General features: G+C 41.7%; 2 protein-coding genes across 2 annotated transcripts in view; both read right to left on the bottom strand.

Annotated features, from left to right (window-relative positions):
- The window catches only part of LOC139743127 (uncharacterized), a 104,164-nt gene that overhangs the window by 14,936 nt on the left and 68,606 nt on the right, over positions 1 to 20,622 (bottom strand). The window contains exon 9 of the mRNA XM_071653636.1: positions 17,734 to 17,784. Coding sequence (XP_071509737.1) covers positions 17,734 to 17,784 — 51 coding nt within the window. The remainder of the gene's footprint in view (positions 1 to 17,733; positions 17,785 to 20,622) is intronic.
- On the bottom strand, positions 1,717 to 5,283 carry LOC139743116 (probable E3 ubiquitin-protein ligase IRF2BPL). Its single transcript, XM_071653620.1, has one exon. The coding sequence runs from the start codon at positions 5,163 to 5,165 to the stop codon at positions 3,192 to 3,194; it is 1,974 nt and encodes a 657-aa protein (XP_071509721.1). The 5' UTR covers positions 5,166 to 5,283; the 3' UTR covers positions 1,717 to 3,191.

The following is a 20,622-nucleotide window of genomic DNA, read 5'->3' as shown; positions in this document are numbered from 1 at the left end:
CTACATGTCCAGTATCATTCTTTTCGCTACAATCTGCAATTTGTTTCACATGCTATCGCCGTCCCTTCGTCATGCAAGCTGCAATGGGTTGTCTCGCAACCTTGGTTGTTACTTCGATTGATGAATGACAGTTGAGCAGCTCGGGGAAAACCCGAAAAAAAAAAAGTATTTTTACATTCCTTCCATACTGTCAATCTCAGTTCAGTAAACCGATTGATCTGTCAGTTTAATATCATGTATGACAAGTTAATGACATTAATGAGGACAATATGTCGACAATGTAGATTGTATTTATCAAACGCAAATAAGATATCTCGTTGAAATGTAAAGTGTCCCTCAGTTGTTACGAATATCATAGGAAAGTGAACAGCAAACGCATATATTCGGATTATGCTATGCATGTTCTCCGCAGGAATTATTAGTGTTAGAACGAACAAGACAGTAATAACAAGGCAGAAAATTCATCACTTTTTTTTCGGGGGGGGGGGGGTCTTTATGAAATGAAACCGGCCCTAATCAGTTTTCCGTTTAAATCTTGGATGTATAATACGAAACATTACAGGTGACTAACGTTTAGATAAGGTTCGCTTTGCGTGAGTTCCATCGCCATCGGAGGCCTGGTTTAATATTAACTTCGGCTGAAGGGAGTCGTTTCTATGCAATCTGTCATGGCTTTGAATTTCAGTATCAGCAGGCTAGCCCGCCAAATACGATCTACTGGTCATATTACGTTTTACCAAACAACAACAAAAAAAGGTGACGCCGAGGAAGTATGTAGCCTGTTGTGTGCACAATTATGTGTGTGTGTATGTGTGTGTGTGTGAGTGAACTTGTGTGTGTAAACATGTGCCCCTGCTGCAGCATGTGTTAGTGAGATTAGTTTTCATTGCCGAGTTACTATTTCGGAAAAGCACACTACCATGCGTCATAATGTGTATCGTACGACAGCGAGGGCTGGGCAGGGTGTACGATATATCGTTGACTGTCTGTTGATTAGAAAGGGAATATTCTGCTTTACTGGAACCGACACATTTGTCAAATAAAATCTCATTATGTTACAGAAGCCTACGCCTTTGGACGACTTCCTAAACCTGTGCGAGCAATAACAAGATTTTCAAAGTGCACGGGGTTAAAATAACGATACATGACACCTTACCAGCCGTGATACGTAGTACAAATAGCAGGAATGACCCTGTTTCTGTACTGTGCCCTATCTCTTGTTGAGAAATCAAACAACACACGAGCAAATTACTGATCTCATGATAGAAATGACAAACTTTTTTTTTGGCAATATTCATGAAATATGTTCACACAGCCCACCCTTTCTTCATTCACTCTCACTCCTCTTGCAGCCCCCAATTTAACGTTCATCGCCATCTCATGCACACTACATTGTACGGTATAAAAAAGGTCAAACATGACAAGGACACATCGTGACTCTATAATACAGCATAGTTTCTTACGGAAGGTAAAAAGCCTATATACTGTATGTATACATATATACATATATATCTGTATATATATATATATATATATATGTATATACAGCTGAATATAATAATATACACATAGGTACATACATATTCATTCACATATACCAACGGAGGGCCTACCATCGAACATCTAAATTGTGTGTGCAAATTAATGATGAATGCAAGTATTTAACGTACTTAGCACATCCATACACACGGCTTTGCATCACACACACACACACACACACACACACATAGACTTACACGGTTTCTCACTTTTTTAAAGTATTTCTTTCAGTTTTAATGTACTAGATGTACAATCACATTACAAAAGTCACATCACAAAGTATACAGATAGACACCGTTTACAAGTATTTGCGAACATTGTGACATGACTACACTATGGAAAGAAGAATAACTGGCTTCAAGTTCTACATTCACGTGTGCACAGTGTGGTGATTTAATTCATGGAACTGAATATTGTCTCAAGAGCGTAAAATGCGCTAAGACAGAATATTCTTTGAACTACATTGTATTTCAACTGTTCTTAAACAAACTTTAAGATAGAGACAGTAATGCAAGAGCTAAATTGACGTTTTTACTTGCCAAGTTCTGAAGCTGTAACAGGCGTGTTCAATTTGTTCTCGTCAGTGCTAGAAGTGAAAAGATTTTTATTTCTATTTTTTTTTTATACGTAAAATATAATCCAATATGTATGCCTCATGCTATGCATGGTCCGTGGCTCAACGGGACATTTTGATGAGCGACAGATCATGTCGAGGGGAATATCCTTCCTCCTTTTCTGCCCCACCCCCCTAAAAAAGAGAGAATATTAAAAAGAAAACTGCCCATTACACGCGTCATTTCCGTATCATATATTTTATGATGTGTTGACAAAATGAAGAGATGAGACAGTATTACAAGTTCTCACATAAACTGGCACAGTAATAATTCCACGTCTCTAATCTCGCAACTTGTGTTTCATCAATGACGCAATAATGATTAAATTCCGGCACGGCCAGTGACGCCGGCATCATTATTCCTCGCAGTGGACTGCTAATTATTTAAGCACTGGACATGGGTTTGTCAATAGCCTATCGTTCATCTCAAAAGCGCACAATTGCACCATCACATAATGCTAATAAGGGAATCCAGAAAGACCTCTACAAGTAGGGGATATCATCGAATACAAAATTGAACGCAATAGTCTCCGGTTCATTTAATACACAGAGAAACACAGCAGTTTTGAAAATAGTGCAGAAGTGACACTAATCCATGTATATCTTGCTTACCACTGATACGAGCGATGTGAACATGCTGAAATACACAATTTACTCGGGAAAAGCAACAGCATCAGCAGGACAAACGGTTTCCATGTGGTATATATAAGCATTTTCTTGCAACATAAAACATAATGACCCATCATTCTTCGCAAGGTGATAATTTTCCTCTGTTAGTGTCCTGTCCTGTGATATAACATCGCGTAGACCGATTATCACAAAATATATGCTATATACATGTACAGCTGCATTTACAGAAATATACACAAGCACGTGATACTGTCCAGCAGTGACGTCGTGACAGTCTGAAATATGGGCGACTTCCTTGGCATTTTTTTTTAGATGATGCACTATGTACAAAACACATTATCTGAATAAAAGAAACGCGAGTAATTCGTCACTGTGACAAAATCGCAAGAAATGAGAAAAAAAATCAGTTTTATGAGTCCCGTTCTTTCTTGACCTTCACCTCCTCTCCAAGAATGGTGAGGATCTCCCCCTGCATAAAGGCCCAAGGAGTGGTGGTGCCAGCGAGCGGACATTTGGCTCCACTAGGACAGTACACCTCAGCTCCAGAGCCTTGCTTCTTGATGCTATCCCTTGAGCACGGGAAACAGAATTTATGATTACTTACGGACGGGCACTGGACAAAGTGAGTGTCTTCAAGACGCTCGTGACAAAGAGTGCACTTGAGGATGTTCAGCATGTGCATAGAGGAGTCAGGTAGATTGGCTGTGTTCGGGGTGACACTGGTCTCCTGTCCATGGGGAATCGCCGCTTGGGAAAGCTCCTTGCTGCGGTACATGGCCCTTCTTTGGGCCGTGGTTGGGGAATGGGGGCTACGCTGGGACTTGTCGCTCGAACCCGATGCGGGGTTGCTGGGCGGTCGCATCGATGTTGATCCTGCATCACTCTTGCTCGTCGGCGATGTCGGAGTTCCCAGATTATCGGTGACTGACATGAGTGCGGCCATAGGCGAAGGGCCACCTTGAGAGGAACTGCCATCAGGCGGGGTACCAGCTGATGCGGGGTTACTCATTGGCGATGTGGCAGTACTCGGTGGGCGTGAGCTGCTGAACCCGGCATTCATGGTAAGTTTGAGCGCCTCCGCCTGGCTCTGCATCCATTGTTGTCGTTGTTGCTGCTCCTCCGTTAGTTTGCTTGGGTCCTGCTCAGCAGGCTCGGGCGAAGATTTGATCTTTTTGCTTTTATGACTGAAGGAACGAGACGAGAGAAGCGTGGGAGTCATAATGGGCAGAACAGGGCAGCTCGCATCAATGTACGGCTGTGGTAAAGTTTCCACGCTCACCATATCTCTGAAGTAGCGAACAGATTCCGGCAACAAATCACACAAAGGTCGCCAGTCACTCGACCCATGCTTCTTTTCATATTCTAGGTACTTATATCCCGAAGATAGACTCTTACCTACATCCTTCACACAGTCTTGATACATCTGCTTGGCAGCTCCTGACGCACTAGAATACACCTGCCCGGATCCGCTTGGATATTCGATATAGATTTTGACCTCATAATCAAGTCCTGGGCGATACACAGCATCGAAAGCAAATACGCGTCCGCGGAGTGAATGGTCTTTCTTGAATCGAATTTCAAAAGGGGTACATGTCGATAGCGTCGCCAAAGTTTGACGCACAGAACTAGGCTTCTGACCGTACGGGTCGTCTGCTACGGGGGTGACGCGTCGCTCGTTGTCCGAATGGGACGACAGCGAACTTTCCTTGTCCTCTCGCTCGCGATCTGCCGAGCTTCGCTTCGTCCCGCTACTCGGGGTCGTGGTTGGTGGTGCTGCTTTTCCGACGGCAGTGGGTGCAACGGTATGTCGTGGTGTAAACACAGAGTTAGATGCAGGTGGAGCGCTAAGATGGTGGAGAAGATTAGGGGCCATATGGGGACCAGAGACAGGAGTTAGCCCCCCGCGGGACAGCAACTTTCCTTCGCCTTCATCCGAAGGAGGGAACCCAAACTTGGGTGCTGTCGAAAAATCATGAATGCTCCGCGCACGACTGGGCTCATGAGTAACAAATCGTTCACCGTGTATCTGTGTGGTTACACAGCCAGGTGGATTTCTTGGCGATGGTTCAACATGATTCACATTGCTACTGCTACTTTCCAATGCACTTGGGCGAGGTGGAACACTCACCGATTGGGGCGGCATAAGAGGTATTTGTCCTGGTTTATGTCCCGGGTAAGATTTTGTCTCCTGAAAACTGTGTGCCCGTTTCATTTGCCGTGCACCTTCAATGACACCTTCGATTCGATCAGCTCCCTCGTAGTTGACACATCCACGGCATACCGGCTCTGAAAAATCGTGCAGTAAAGCCCATGGTGCCCGTGGTAAATCACACAGGTAGCAATGTTGTCGATGCATGGTGAGATGATAGTGAGACAGCGACATACAGCCAGACAGTTTTCTGCTCACTACTACGCGTCTATCACATGTAGTTGAATGTAATATTCAATACAAAACAGTCAGTCATTCACAATCGCCGTGAAAGTGAGCCGCTCAGCATATTGCGTCACTATGCACTCACAGAGGAGGAGAGTTATCGCGGACGTTACACAGCGCAGGTGAAGAATGAACGAAGCGGGTTCGTCGTCTGCTAGCTGCGTTGACTGTCACACATCTGTCGATGCAGCGTGCACTGCGAGCAAACATCCAGCACTTAACCTCTCCTGCTCATGCGCACTGCGCTTGTATGCTTGGCACGGCATTTCAGGCATACTGATGACGTGTAGGAGAGGAATGTGCAACCGTAGACAAGCAATGGCGGCGGTGCCCGGGGAAAATAATCCCAGGCTGATTCATTAGCAACAGGAAGCGCGGAGACTGGGGCCTCTACACTACCATGCTATTATTAAATATGCTCGTGCGTGGGCGACACCGCTGGATTAGAATACAGTCATTTCTGCGGGCATACCCAGGGCGCTGCTAAAAGCTCAAAGGGGAGAGCGAATCAGTGGAGTCATATCGAATGGCCCTAGCCAAAACAAACAAACGTGAAATTCTAGAGAGCATCGTTCATGCTGCGTGAGGGATGTGTTTTGAGAATTGCTGAAAACCAGTGGGAGAAAATCGAGACAACGCTCCATTTCTGAAATCTCGCCTTACCTTGCACATAAACCGAACCAATGTTACGTTGGGCACGTAGCAGCGGGTAACAAAATCCGCGCAGACGAAACTGCTCTTTGAGCCAGCTTCTGTCGCACGGTATCAGTCACACCGCAGTTAAAAATGAGAGCCAAAATATAATCGTTGTATCTAGTGGTCGGCTCACGAATTAAGCTTAGGGCGGCGGCACACAGTTTAGGGAAAGGCAATCGAACTGGGTAACGCAATCCCTATCCTGTCTGCTCCGATAACCTGAAGTGTGTCGATCACTCCATCATCCGACACCGCTTTGAGATCGAATCCGGAAATAACTGCCGCCAAAATGTGGTAGTCTCGTAACGTGAGACTCCATTAAAAAAGATCTCAACACTTGATTTAACTTGGACCAGGTTATAATCTCTTCGCTCGAGGCTTACGGGCCTCGGATATCGCTCTCAAGACCAGCATAGATCCGCTGTCTTCCAGATCGATTACAATAAGAATTGAATACAAAGTCTTAACCCTGGGCACTCATGCCATTCTCGTTCAAAAACAAAACATGGGAACCTAGTGCAGTGACATAATCTTTTTCATAGCCAGTGCCTTCATACTAAAGTGATACAGATCTTTAGCTAATAAACACCATAATTAGACTGGGACCATATTACGAAGTAACAAAGTGTATACCATGTTCAGATGTTACATTGATCGGTCCTGCTTTCAATGATCTTCACGGAGAGAAATTTGCACTGAAGCTTTCACGACAAAACTTTCTCTGTAGCTCGTAAAAAAGGGTGAGAAATAACGTAATATTGCAACCGAACCTTCTTGTAAATAAAACCATGGATCAAATGACTCATATGCGTGTGACGCGAAGTAATCGATATGATTGGTTTCTCGAGTGGCTATACACAGGCTGAGTAACATAATAGGAAAGTTGCTTGAAATGTGGGTTTTCATCAGCCATGTCCGGTTTCGCCAGCGCGGATCCCCAGAGTATAATTTAGTGCAGATTTTATAATGAATATCTTTGTGAGTTTCGGATCCTCGGTTAGGAAAGACCCTGTATTTTTCCCCAATATCACAAACCCGACCCTATCGAAACGCATCGAAAACGAAAACATTGACAAGTGATTGCTTTACAAATCAGTTTACGTAACATTCATCCTACCAGGGAGATGCGGGATCTCTCCATCTCCCCCACCCCCTCGATTACACGAAACAGTTTCCTGTGACACTAATAACACTTTAAAGGAAACAAAAACGAAAATAGAAATGTGGACTGAGTGAAAGCAGCAATTTTAGTAGAACACATCAGTGAAAGTTTGCGGAAAATCGGACAATCGATTAAAAAGTGAATTTTAAAACTTTCGGTGCCGTGATTGCTGGATAAGGAGGTTACTCACTTTATGACGTCATTATTGATGACAATGTAAAGAAAATTAACAAAAAATCAACATATTTTCACTTTTCTAGGATGACTAAAGAGCACTTAACATACCTCCCAGCGATATACCGATTACGGCATCGAAACTTTAAAAACTCATAACTTTCTAACCGATTGTGCGATTCCCTCAAACTTTCACTGATGTGTCTTTTTACATTTCTGCTTTCACCCAATCCATCACATGTATATTTAGGCTTGAAATTGAATTCCTTTAATTCAGTGAAAGCACGTGTTACACAGAGAGAGTCGAGATTCCGTATATACTAGTGAGCTCTCCTCGGTCGGATCTGTCACACCAAACTTGAACAAAATACATGATTACCTCATTTCACTTTCAGTCAAGGGGAATAGGAAGATTACTCGAAACGACTATTGCCTGAAATCTGACATCTTTGGCAGAGTGTATGTGGGTTGAGAAAGACCGAGGAAATCATACCGGCAAAAAGAATTAGAAGTGGAACATCAAGAGCTACACAAGGAGCGACCACTTAAAGGACAAGTTCACCTTTATAAACATAAGGATTGAGAGAATGTAGCAATATTAGTAGAACACATCATTGAAAGTTTGAGGAAAATCAGGCAATCCGTTCAAAAGTTATGAATTTTTAAAATTTTTGTGCAGCAACCGCTGGATGAGAAGACTACTGCAGTGTATGAATAACTTGCGTACAACAATATAAGGAAAATATAAAGAGAATTTCACAAAATTCCATCTTTTGAAAAAAGTACACATTCCCCTGACTCGTTACCGACAAATGTTATGGGCAATATTATTCCCCCTGCCTTTAGAAAGAGGCAAGTCAAGAGCTCTTTTATTATGCGAAAAAAATGAAAATATGTTGAATTTTCTTTTACATTTTCTTTATACTGTTGTACGCATATGACTCACAAGTTGTAGTAGTCTCCTCATCCAGCGGTTCCAACACAAAAATTTTAAAAATTCATAACTTTTGCATCGATTGTCCAATTTTCCTCAAACTTTCACTGATGTGTTCTACTAATATTGTTGCATTCTCTCAATCCTTATGTTTATGAAGGTGAACTTGTCCTTTAATAGGTCTACTTGAACACACTGCATGCATGATGCAGGTAAAACCCATGCAATATAAAGTTGATTATAGTGACGTTACCAACTATTGCGAAATCATAGTTCACTAAGTGCAACGAAAACAATCGAAGCATCTTTAATTAATCAGAGCTCGTTTCGCAGCCAAGCTAACAATTAGTTGGCTATCATTTATCAAAAAAACAAAACAACACCTATTCTATATCCAGGATATAAGATTGTAGCGTCGCCGATAGTTTGATGAATACCATGAGAGCGATGTAGAAGGGTATCTTTTATTTTATTTCATTTCGTCTTTTTCCTTTTTCTTTTTTAGTATTCTGAATAATTGACATCCTTAGCTCAATAGCAAGCAAATGCCCAAACAAGATCGAACTCGGATGATGTCACATCCAAAAGTAGAGAAGATTTTCCGGTAACCGCACCCTTTTATGGGGTCTACACGTGCTCTCTGAACGGGTCGGAAAGTGAAATCGGTATAATACGAGCAAATGCTTTTACATAATACTCATTCATGTACAACTATATATTTAACTGACCACATTTATACCAACTCTTCATCTCAATTACAGGGCTTGTTCGAAAATCCGCGTTGTGAAATGCGGCAGTCTTTCCCATTTATATAGTGTGTTGCTCGTAGTAATGAGATCCACATCCGTCTAGAAATGTCAGACTAGTAAAGTCGGTCATTTGATACAGTTCGTACATGATCTGTCATGTAACTTGACTCGACTGAATTTTGAAGAGACAGAACAGAGAACACACTACCTTGGAGTACGATATGTTGCCGTGGTGTCGAGTTTCCAGTGACAAACGTTGCACAAAGCGATAACTATCATTTTACCGTTAACCGTCCCGCGGCGGCACGGTGTACGTCAGCGGAAAAATAGATAACAAAAACAAACCAGAGTTATCAAAGTATATATTGGAATGAACATATCCGATTGACAATTATTACTCATGAATCGAATGGTAGAATAGATTAAAATCGGATCAACATGCATACTACATCCTCACAGTTGCAGGTATGTGAGGATGTAAACGCGAACAAATACACACAAACAAAAGGTAAACATATAGTTTACTCATGTCAGCAACCCGTATCAGCAATAACTGTTGGATCATAAAACAAGAGACCCGCGGGTCTAGCGCTCACCTGAGTATCGCAAGTTCACCTTTTACGCAGTCACTAATCTAAATTATTCACAGCTCTACCAAAATTTGACGAGGCATTCTCAAGTGGAAGATGAAAATGTACAATAAGGGCCCAATTTTTTCAAGATTCCTTAATTTGGGGGAATTGGGGCCCCCTGGGGCCCTCTGGGTGGGGCATGGTGCCCAGTTTGATAAATTGAGATCCTGACCACCTAGGGATGCTACCTGCCAAGTTTGACAAAAATCCATCATGAGGTTTTCAGGAAGAAGATGAAAATGTACAATTCAGGCCCCCATTTGGACCCTTCCAACCACCCCCCCCCCCCTACCCCCAAGAGGGGCACCCCTGGATCTCCTATGAACAAACTTGAAACTACAGTCATTAATGTACTCACTCATAGTATTATCTCAGCTCTATAACTTCTGATTCTAGAGAAGATTCTTAAAGATTCCTTCATTTGGGGGGTTTGGGCCCCCTGGGGGCCCCCTGGGTGGGGCATGGTGCCCATTTTAACAAATTGAGATCCTAACCCCCTAGGGATGCTACCTGCCAAGTTTGGTGAAAATGGGTCATGGGGTTCTCAAGAAGAAGATAAAAATGTACAATTTAGGCCCCATTAGGACCCCTCCTCACCCCCCCCCCCCCCTGGGTCCCAAGGGGGGCACCCCTGATTCTGCCATGAACAAACTTGAAACTACAGTCATCAATGTGCTAACTCATAGTATTAACCTAGCTCTATCACTTCTGGTTCTAGAGAAGAAGATTTTTGCGGATTCCTTAATTTTGGGGGGTTTGGGCCCCCTGGGGGCCCCCTGGGTGGGTCATGGTGCCCATTTTAACAAATGGAGTTCCTAACCCCCTAGGGATGCTACCTGCCAAGTTTGGTGAAAATGGGTCATGGAGTTCTCAAGAAGAAGATGAAAATGTACAATTTAGGCCCCATTAGAACCCTTCCCCACCCCCCTCCCCTGGGTCCCAAGGGGGGCACCCCTGATTCTGCCATGAACAAACTTGAAACTACAGTCATCAATGTACTAACTCATAGTATTAACTTAGCTCTATCACTTCTGGTTCTAGAGAAGAAGATTTTTACAGATTCCTTAATTTTGGGGGGTTTGGGCCCCCCTGGGGGCCCCCTGGGTGGGGCATGGTGCCCATTTTAACAAATTGAGTTCCTAACCCCCTAGGGATGCTACCTGCCAAGTTTGATGAAAATGGGTCATGGAGTTCTCAAGAAGAAGATGAAAATGTACAATTTAGGCCCCATTAGAACCCTTCCCCACCCCCCTCCCCTGGGTCCCAAGGGGGGCACCCCTGATTCTGCCATGAACAAACTTGAAACTACAGTCATCAATGTACTAACTCATAGTATTAACTTAGCTCTATCACTTCTGGTTCTAGAGAAGAAGATTTTTACAGATTCCTTAATTTTGGGGGGTTTGGGCCCCCCCTGGGGCCCCCTGGGTGGGGCATGGTGCCCATTTTAACAAATTGAGATCCTAACCCCCTAGGGATGCTACCTGCCAAGTTTGGTGAAAATGGGTCATGGGGTTCTCAAGAAGAAGATAAACATGTACAATTTAGGCCCCATTAGGACCCCTCCTCACCCCCCCCCCCCCCTGGGTCCCAAGGGGGGCACCCCTGATTCTGCCATGAACAAACTTGAAACTACAGTCATCAATGTGCTAACTCATAGTATTAACCTAGCTCTATCACTTCTGGTTCTAGAGAAGAAGATTTTTGCGGATTCCTTAATTTTGGGGGGTTTGGGCCCCCTGGGGGCCCCCTGGGTGGGTCATGGTGCCCATTTTAACAAATGGAGTTCCTAACCCCCTAGGGATGCTACCTGCCAAGTTTGGTGAAAATGGGTCAAGGAGTTCTCAAGAAGAAGATGAAAATGTACAATTTAGGCCCCATTAGAACCCTTCCCCACCCCCCTCCCCTGGGTCCCAAGGGGGGCACCCCTGATTCTGCCATGAACAAACTTGAAACTACAGTCATCAATGTACTAACTCATAGTATTAACTTAGCTCTATCACTTCTGGTTCTAGAGAAGAAGATTTTTACAGATTCCTTAATTTTGGGGGGTTTGGGCCCCCTGGGGGCCCCCTGGGTGGGGCATGGTGCCCATTTTAACAAATTGCGATCCTAACCCCCTAGGGATGCTACCTGCCAAGTTTGGTGAAAATGGGTCATGGGGTTCTCAAGAAGAAGATAAAAATGTACAATTTAGGCCCCATTAGGACCCCTCCTCACCCCCCCCCCCCCTGGGTCCCAAGGGGGGCACCCCTGATTCTGCCATGAACAAACTTGAAACTACAGTCATCAATGTGCTAACTCATAGTATTAACCTAGCTCTATCACTTCTGGTTCTAGAGAAGAAGATTTTTGCGGATTCCTTAATTTTGGGGGGTTTGGGCCCCCTGGGGGCCCCCTGGGTGGGTCATGGTGCCCATTTTAACAAATGGAGTTCCTAACCCCCTAGGGATGCTACCTGCCAAGTTTGGTGAAAATGGGTCATGGGGTTCTCAAGAAGAAGATAAAAATGTACAATTTAGGCCCCATTAGGACCCCTCCTCACCCCTCCCCCCCCCCCTGGGTCCCAAGGGGGGCACCCCTGATTCTGCCATGAACAAACTTGAAACTACAGTCATCAATGTACTAACTCATAGTATTAACTTAGCTCTATCACTTCTGGTTCTAGAGAAGAAGATTTTTACAGATTCCTTAATTTTGGGGGGTTTGGGCCCCCCTGGGGGCCCCCTGGGTGGGGCATGGTGCCCATTTTAACAAATTGAGTTCCTAACCCCCTAGGGATGCTACCTGCCAAGTTTGATGAAAATCGGTCATGGGGTTTTCAAGAAGAAGATGAAAATGTAAAAAGTTTACGCACGACGCACGACGGACGACGCACGACGGACGACGGACGACGGACGACGGACGACGGACGACGCACGACGCACGACGCACGACGCACGACGGACGCCGGACGAAGGGCGATCGCAATAGCTCACTTGAGCCTTTGGCTCAGGTGAGCTAAAAACACCGTTTTTATTGTATGGGTATCCCCATGCCGTAATCCCCTCCGCTACGCAACATTGTAAACACTGTATGTATACAAACAAACAAACAAACAAACAAACAAACAAACAAAAATAAGTCAAGAAAGCGCATCTGAGGTACCCGTGTCACGAGAAACGAGTAAGATGAATATAACTCATTTGTATAGCACCATGCACTTCGGCCTGAAATAGGCCTACCTTGAGCTGAAGATACAAAGAATTTTTTTTTCTTTTTGAACTAGAAAAAGCATGAAGTGAATATTCATGGTATATAATACAGAGTAGGACGCAAAAGCAAATCACATCAAAGTATGATATTTATCCCTCGTTAGCTCGAGCAAACTACTCCAATAGGACATCGCGCTTTCACAATAGCAGCGGAAGCAGAGGCCGATACGTGGTATCGTGACTGAGTGTTGCTGGGGCACAACTTCAAAGACGCTTCGGTCGGTCATTATTCAAAATCATAAAATAATGTAATAGAATCTTATACGTCGGAAAGAGAGCCAGAAAGATATTGGACGCTTTTACTAGCAACCCTTGATTTCTTCTTGATTTCTTCAATCGGTACTGAACTCTGTGAGCGGCTGCGAAGGAACATCCGTCTTCAGAGTGAGGTTACAGGACCGAACTCTTTTCTTGTTTGATAATGAATATCATTAAAAAGAGAAGAAAAAGATGCACTGATGGATGTGTGATAATTAATCTACAAATCTAAAAATCTGGTCACTTCTATATTCGGAATTCCGAAAAACTTCCAGCTTATGAAGGATCCACGTCATCATGTTAAGTGGATGATAGAACTATCTGATGTATTTCATCCAGCGTAGTTATCTGTTCCATCTGGGAGCCCGCAAGCGTGACAGTTCAATTTCATTTTCAAAGCGTCCCGCCTTCATACGAATTCATAAATTCCCATTCCGTGATGTACCGATTGATAAGAAAGGAAAGGAATAATTTCAAATGACAAAGGTTATTTCCATTAATTTTGGAGCGCATCGCCAATCGCATGATCAGATTTTTTTTTCTTGCCTCTCATCGACGGTATACAGCCGAGAGCACCACACGCAGCCATTTGTACATATGACGTCTGCATGTATGATTGCAAGTGATGATAAATTCCGCTGAAGATCGGCTGTGAAACGCTCGGCAACTCGCTCTCCAGTTTAAAAACAACAACTACACAACAAATGAATGAATTGCACAAGACTATGTCCAAGACATTCTGTTAGTTGGGGTGGGAGAAACTGAAGTTTGTTTTTTCCTTTGTTTGGTATGTTATTTGTTGGTGGGATGATTTAAAGATGTCAGACATAACCTCTCTTTGCTTTATGCAAGCAAACGCATTGGGGGTAAATTCCGTTTATTGGCCAGACGACAGGGCAGTCTGTGTCGCCCATCTGACATAATGCGTGTTCATTGCTTTCACTTCACGTAAACTGGAGGAAACACGCGCTACAATAATCATTAATGTGGGTCACGCACCAACAACACTATACCGATATTCTGCGCTTATACCCCATGAAACAATTGTACCCTGAAATCATCGTCTGTTCAAAGCGCAAAATAAACGACCACATGAATACACGAAGTTTGCGAGAACGCTGACAGTCTACATGCAGGTCTAACGATTAAAATCACAATTAATAATTACGAATCTTAGAAGAAAAAGTCGAATTTGAATTGTAAGCATATTTTTCGGATTTTCACCTACAAATATGCCTCAGTCAAAAATTGTAAGAAGTGCAAGAACAACAAAAAAGAGAACTTCACTTTCTCCCGATATTCCTTTGTTGATACGATCATTTTTTTTTATTACTTAGAGCCATGTATACTATATTTTTTCCACGTGCCTATACATTATGTGCCTGGGTGTTTATGCATGTTTCGGTTGTCACCACAGCCGTCTGTCTCTGTTTCCGCCTGTCTCTACAACATAGTACCAATTTATTTATTCAAGTGACTGTCCATGACATCTAATGGCTTCGAGCCTCATTATGCTCTTAACCCCATTTACCCGCTCCTCAGCACTTCCCCAACACTTTGTGTGTGCGTGTGTGTGTGTGTTGTTTATGTCTGTGGTTGAGCGACGGTAGGTTCTCGACAAATAACAGTGTAAAACATATTGTTAAAAAAAAACGAAAAAAGCAAAACACCAAGGACAAAAGCAAAACTCTACTGACATCAGATTTTGATACCACAATACGTCTCACTTCCCCACTGTTTCCGCTTCATTGTGCGCGATCTCTCGAGTCCTTGTTATGACAACTTGTTTCATTTTCGGCTGCTGTCTAAGTTCTGACAATGCTCCCACGGAGATCCGTGTAAAGCATCCGATCAAGGCTGGATGGAAGCGGGAAGAGCAGAATTTGTTGAGATAGATCCATTATTTTGATAAAATTTCCCTTCACATGACATCGTTATAGTGCGAGTGGCCGTGGTTCATGTCATTTTTAGTTTCCGCTCATTTTCTTCAACTTCTCGCAGAACCAGAACTTTCGAATCGGAATCTGCGTCTTGCTATATCATTATCACAGCGACTTCAGTGATGTTTTGCTTTGTAATCATCACGAGCGCCAAGATTTAGTTGGGTTTTCCGTTAATGTAGTTATGTGTTGTCAATCTATTTTGTGACTGCAGATTGAATTACGAAGTGCGTTTCCGAGTCATGTCGAGCATCTTTTCAGCTTGAACTCTTTATACCGGAAGGTGGGGGATATTACATACCATCAACACTTCCCCCTTTCCACCTACCTTTCCTGATACATCCATCCATCGTACTATAATATATTTCAAATGTGATGTGTCTTGCGTACAGTGTTTGCGTACATTGCCATTGTGTACTCTACGGGTAATGCACATGTGCTAATATGTGTTAACATCTTTAATTTCCAAGAAACTCAGGTGGTATTACCATCCAAATGTCGATAAAAACCAATAGAACGCCAAATTTAGACGATTTAATGACATTAAAACACCGCAAGTTTCAGTCTAACACCGTACTAACTTTCATTGATCTGTTGTTGTTTTTGTTAAAACTGTTTGCAAAGATGATGCAACGATGATGAGACGATTTTCACTGGGGGTAACTCCCGACCAATGTTTTATTGTGATGTCGACCGTGACAGAAATTAACTCTCGCCCCTTATACATATTCAAGAATAGGGGAAACAAATTCAAGAGGGCGCTGAATACGGCATCAACACAATGAACTCTCGACGCACCCTACTTAATGACAACCTCCCTAAAAAACCACGAAAAACATAAACGAAACAAAACAAACGGAAAATGGACGCACCGTTATTACAGAGTGACGGTTGACAGAAAAAAAAAATGCATAACAATTATGCCAGAACGATACATACATGCATACATACATACATGCATACATACAGAGAGGGGGATGATGGAGAGAGATGGGGGGGGGGGGGGATAACAAGTGGTTCAGCACGACGTCTGCGTGAGAATCAACATTTGCCACCTGCAAATGACGCTACATCCGTCCGACTGGAGGCTAGTTCACTGCTTAGTTTGCACACGAGAATTTACATTGCTATAGACAAGCACATAGTACGGAGAAACAAGCAAACCACGGGGAATTCCTTGGCACAACCGGTATACACTGCATGTGCACTAAGACAAATGAAACTTAATTAATGAACACCTCATTGCAATGAACTGCATAAAAAAAACCCATCAATATATATATATATATATATATATATATATATATATATGTATATATATATATATATATATATATATATATATATATGTATATATATATATATATATATATGTATATATATATATATATATATATATATATATATATACAATGTGTTATATATACATAACACAAAGTCCTTGGTCAAATACGGTGTGAAAAGTTGTTTGGAACAAAATAAAAAGGGGGATATCAAATTTCGTCGATATCCATGAGGCATAACCAAAGCATGTAAGAGGAAGGATAGGCGGCAGATGATTTGAGAAAATAAAATAAATTTATGTGTACAGAGCCTTCAGGAAGACCAGCAAAACTTTTTTTTTTTCAGTGTACCAACCTTTCATTATGTCTATGCGCTCCTTTGAAAACTCTTTTAATGTGTGATTATTCACTGTATCCATGTATTGTTGGTTTTATTTTTTTTTTTACTGATAGAGCTCATCTGTACAAATATTCGAAATGAATGAATGAATGAATAAATGAATATATAAATATATGTATATATATATATACATATATATATATACATATATTTATATATTTATATATATATATACATACATACATAAAAATCAATGTGTTGGAAATTCCACTTCAACAAACATGCGCGTCTTGCAGATATACGTCTCACAGAATTCTCTCTCTCTCTCTCTCTCTCTTTCATATTATATATATATCATATAAAATTCATCATTAATTTATCTATAACTTGGGTATAGTCAAAATCTGGATGAACTTCGGTATAACCAAAATTGAACTAGGGAATTTCATATCCACATCTTTTCACGCTCTATAGTGATAGTGATCGTAACCACACGTGCAGCTTAGATAAGACGATGATATATATCATCACCTCACTATTCTCCAGTTGGTTTCAACAGTAATGAAACCATATTCTATGTCGATAATTTAAATACAACTATTTCCTCTTGAAAGTCATATTTATTCAGCGTTTATCATAACTTATAATGAGTTTGTTGTGGGAAGAAGACGAGGCTTACTTTTTTATTACATGTCATAAACGGACATTTAGTCTAGATTGTGTGCAGAGATGTCGAAGACCTGCAAAGCACTTACATCATCGTCATCATCATCATCATCTTTTCTAATTCGCAAATCGGTTAAGATTGATTAAATAATCATCTGTTTTGTAAAAACGTGTGAAACTCGAGCCTTCAAAGGGTTTCTCATTTTGCCGTCCAACCTTCATGAAATGTCTGTAATTCTGTCTGTTGGATATATCCTACTTATCAAATCAAACTTACATTATAGGCCTACTAGTAGAGTGGCATTGCATTTGAAGGTGTGGTCATCCTGCATAGTAACTTCCAGGAAAACTGAAAGCTCATGAGGTGAAGGCCCTCCTCAAATCATAATGACACAGGCAGTTGTGAGTTACGAAGAAGTGCGTAATTACCTTGTCTCGAGTCCGAGGTGGCTGCTGTGCTTATCAACATCACGGTGGAATCTGAGAAATAAGAAAGAGGCGGTGTAAACAGTGAAATTACTGAGGATCACCGTCATAATCCGCCGCTGAGCATCAATAAAAAAGGAAACTATCAGCAGGTTATGAAGACGATCAAAGACAACTAAATATGGCAATTTCAAGGAAAGCAAGTCCCAGAAGGAAAAATATATATATAATTACGCGATATTTACGCGGATGTTGTAGCAAATGAAACAAATTTGTGATTCAAATGACCGAAATTCGACAATTGCAGTGGATGAGCCTTAAGTTGTGTCCACTATGACGATCGTCCACTATGACGATCGAAGTCAGCTAACACGACGCTGTATGCCTATTTCAAGAAGAAGATTCGGTCATGAGACTGTCATGTGTGGCACGTGTAAAGGCAATGCAGCTGTTTACATGTCTGAAATATAACGTATTCTTTTCTACAAGGACACACTTTCTTCCTGACTTTGCTCAAGATATAAGTATGAAACTAAAAAAATGTCGCTATGGCGATTAGTACTGCAGTATGCCTCCGCCATATCGCATTATTCTCCCAATATAGGTCTTCAGTACATTTTGCCGAAATGAGACAATTTAGCATGACTGGAAAATAATCACTATCTGGTAATTATACACCGATTTTCATAAAAATACTCTGAGTCACTTTCAAAATACGGAAAACAGGTGAAATCTTAGCATTTTCACATGACCTTTGACCCCATGGCCGAAAACTTTCCCTACATAATCACTGTATGGTAATGCATGTACAAAATTGTAGGGCCATATACCAAGTTTAATTACACTGCTCAGTGTACACCTTCAGTCATTTATAGGGTGTGGAGAAAATAGTGTACTTTCAGCATTCAATCCGATCTTTTGCCCTTGATCTTTGGCCTCATGACACAAAATTTCAAAGAGAAACAATATTAGGCAATACATGTATACTAAGTTTCATGAAGATATTTGGAGCCATTTCCTAGATATTGAGGAACAAAGAAGTTAAATCATTGCATTTTCACTTGACCTATGACCTTTGACTTTATGACTCATACTTTGTTCCCCTATATAATCTTAATGTGATGATACATGTATACACTGAGTTTAATGTAAATAGATAGAGGCAATGCAGAGATATAGGGTGAGTAGTGACCTTTTTAGCATTTGACCTTGACCTATGGCCTTTGACCTTGAGCGTGTGGGCTCAATAGCTGATAGGCAGAGCTTCGTCCAGTCAAAGCTTTACATAATCATATGCCATAAAGTTAATTTTGGATTTCCTCAAAATGGTTCTGAAGTTACGTTGTATCGATTACGGATGGACAATCGGAAAGCACAATACCTCCGGCGCAATTTCATGGCGGATGCATGAAATATGTTTCGTTACGAGTGCTATACACACCTTCCGATAAAATATATTTACTCCTTCACTTAAAAAGATGAACAAATGATATGAATACAAATGAAATAATAATAAAAAAAAACATGTTTTGGTCTCTGAACTTTCTGATTCATGCACTGTAGTATCGCGATAAGAACTGTACTCGTTTAATGGCACATATTTTGACTGAAATGATATGAAACTGTAACTATGATTATCACATTGGAAGAAGCCGACTTTCTCCTATCAGACAACGAAAAAAAAAGGTCCCTTGTCTTGAGAATACAGCCAAGAACGTACTTCATAACGGGATACTTGAGAGATTAGTCGAGTGTTGGCAATATTTCCCACGAAAAAAAAAAGCCAACAACAACATATGCCTGACAGAAGTTCAAAATTAAGATGATGATCAGGCAGAGCGAGGAAAAAGTGCGTTGCCATGACTGTAGCCTAGTGTTTACCCCCTTCGAATGATTCGTGTCTGCGCGGCACATGCGGCCGTATAATTGGATTATGATATACCATTACCGGCATGTGCTGCAATATCAAGTTCGCGAACCCAGTGGCGCTCGTATCACGTGACAGATTGTTAATTTTCTCGCCTCGGCGCTCTCGCGTTATATCTCTAGAACAGAGATAATATACCCAGATAGGGGCGTATATATACGCGGGGAGCACTTTTTCATCCATGGCGTACCCGGTATTTAAAGTGATGATGATATCGACAGTTTTGATCGATAGTTTGGTCGGAAATCACAAGCCTTACGAAATTAAAGAATGACAAGATGGGTGATTAAAAAGACGTTTTATCTTTCATGAGTTCGTCTGATATCTTAGTACTGAGGAAGCACATTATTTACATTCATATTCGCATAAGATATAAAGTGTTTTTTTTTAATCACATCACACTTACTAGAGAATCCTATTCTGACTATTCACGTACAAAAGGTTGCCAGCTCAATGTTGTTTCAGTAAGCCCCCATTCAAACACGATTCCATTTGTATATAATCAACTCCTTTCCAACTTAACTTGTACAATGACATTCCTCACCTTTTCGACTGATGGCAGTGAGCTGAAGATGTTGCTCGAATCGTCTGAACCTAGCTGTATGACTGATCGTTTCAGCTGTACGCATTTACATCTCATTAAAGTGCAAAGCCTGATTCTGAATAGAAACAAAATAACCAGTTTATCACTGTTTTGCCTGCGGAAGTTTCTCCGCCTTCCATTCATCTTCCGTGCCATAGCTAAGAAGGAGCAGCGGCCTGCATACAAATTATTGTGAAGAAGAAAACATTACGATGCCTTGAGTTGGGGGGGGGGGGGTATGAAATATCAAATTTTATTGTCTTCTGCACTTTCATAGCTTCGCGCATGAAAAAAGGGAATAAAAGCTAGCAGTTCAGTGAAATTTGGGGCATTGGAATACTGTTAGGTTCAATCATAGGACATAAAGTAGATACTTGGAAGT

The sequence above is a fragment of the Diadema antillarum genome, unplaced genomic scaffold, assembly GCF_040938485.1.
Source record: "Diadema antillarum isolate AM-2024a unplaced genomic scaffold, OU_Dant_1.0 seq00001051_RagTag, whole genome shotgun sequence".
Classification (NCBI taxonomy): Eukaryota; Metazoa; Echinodermata; class Echinoidea; order Diadematoida; family Diadematidae; genus Diadema; species Diadema antillarum.
Note: the sequence above shows the minus strand (reverse complement) of the source record. Positions and strands in the feature narration are given on the sequence as shown.

Coding starts and splice junctions, on each gene's coding strand:
- LOC139743116 (XM_071653620.1), bottom strand. CDS start 5,165: ATGTCGCTGTCTCACTATCATCTCACCATGCATCGACAACATTGCTAC.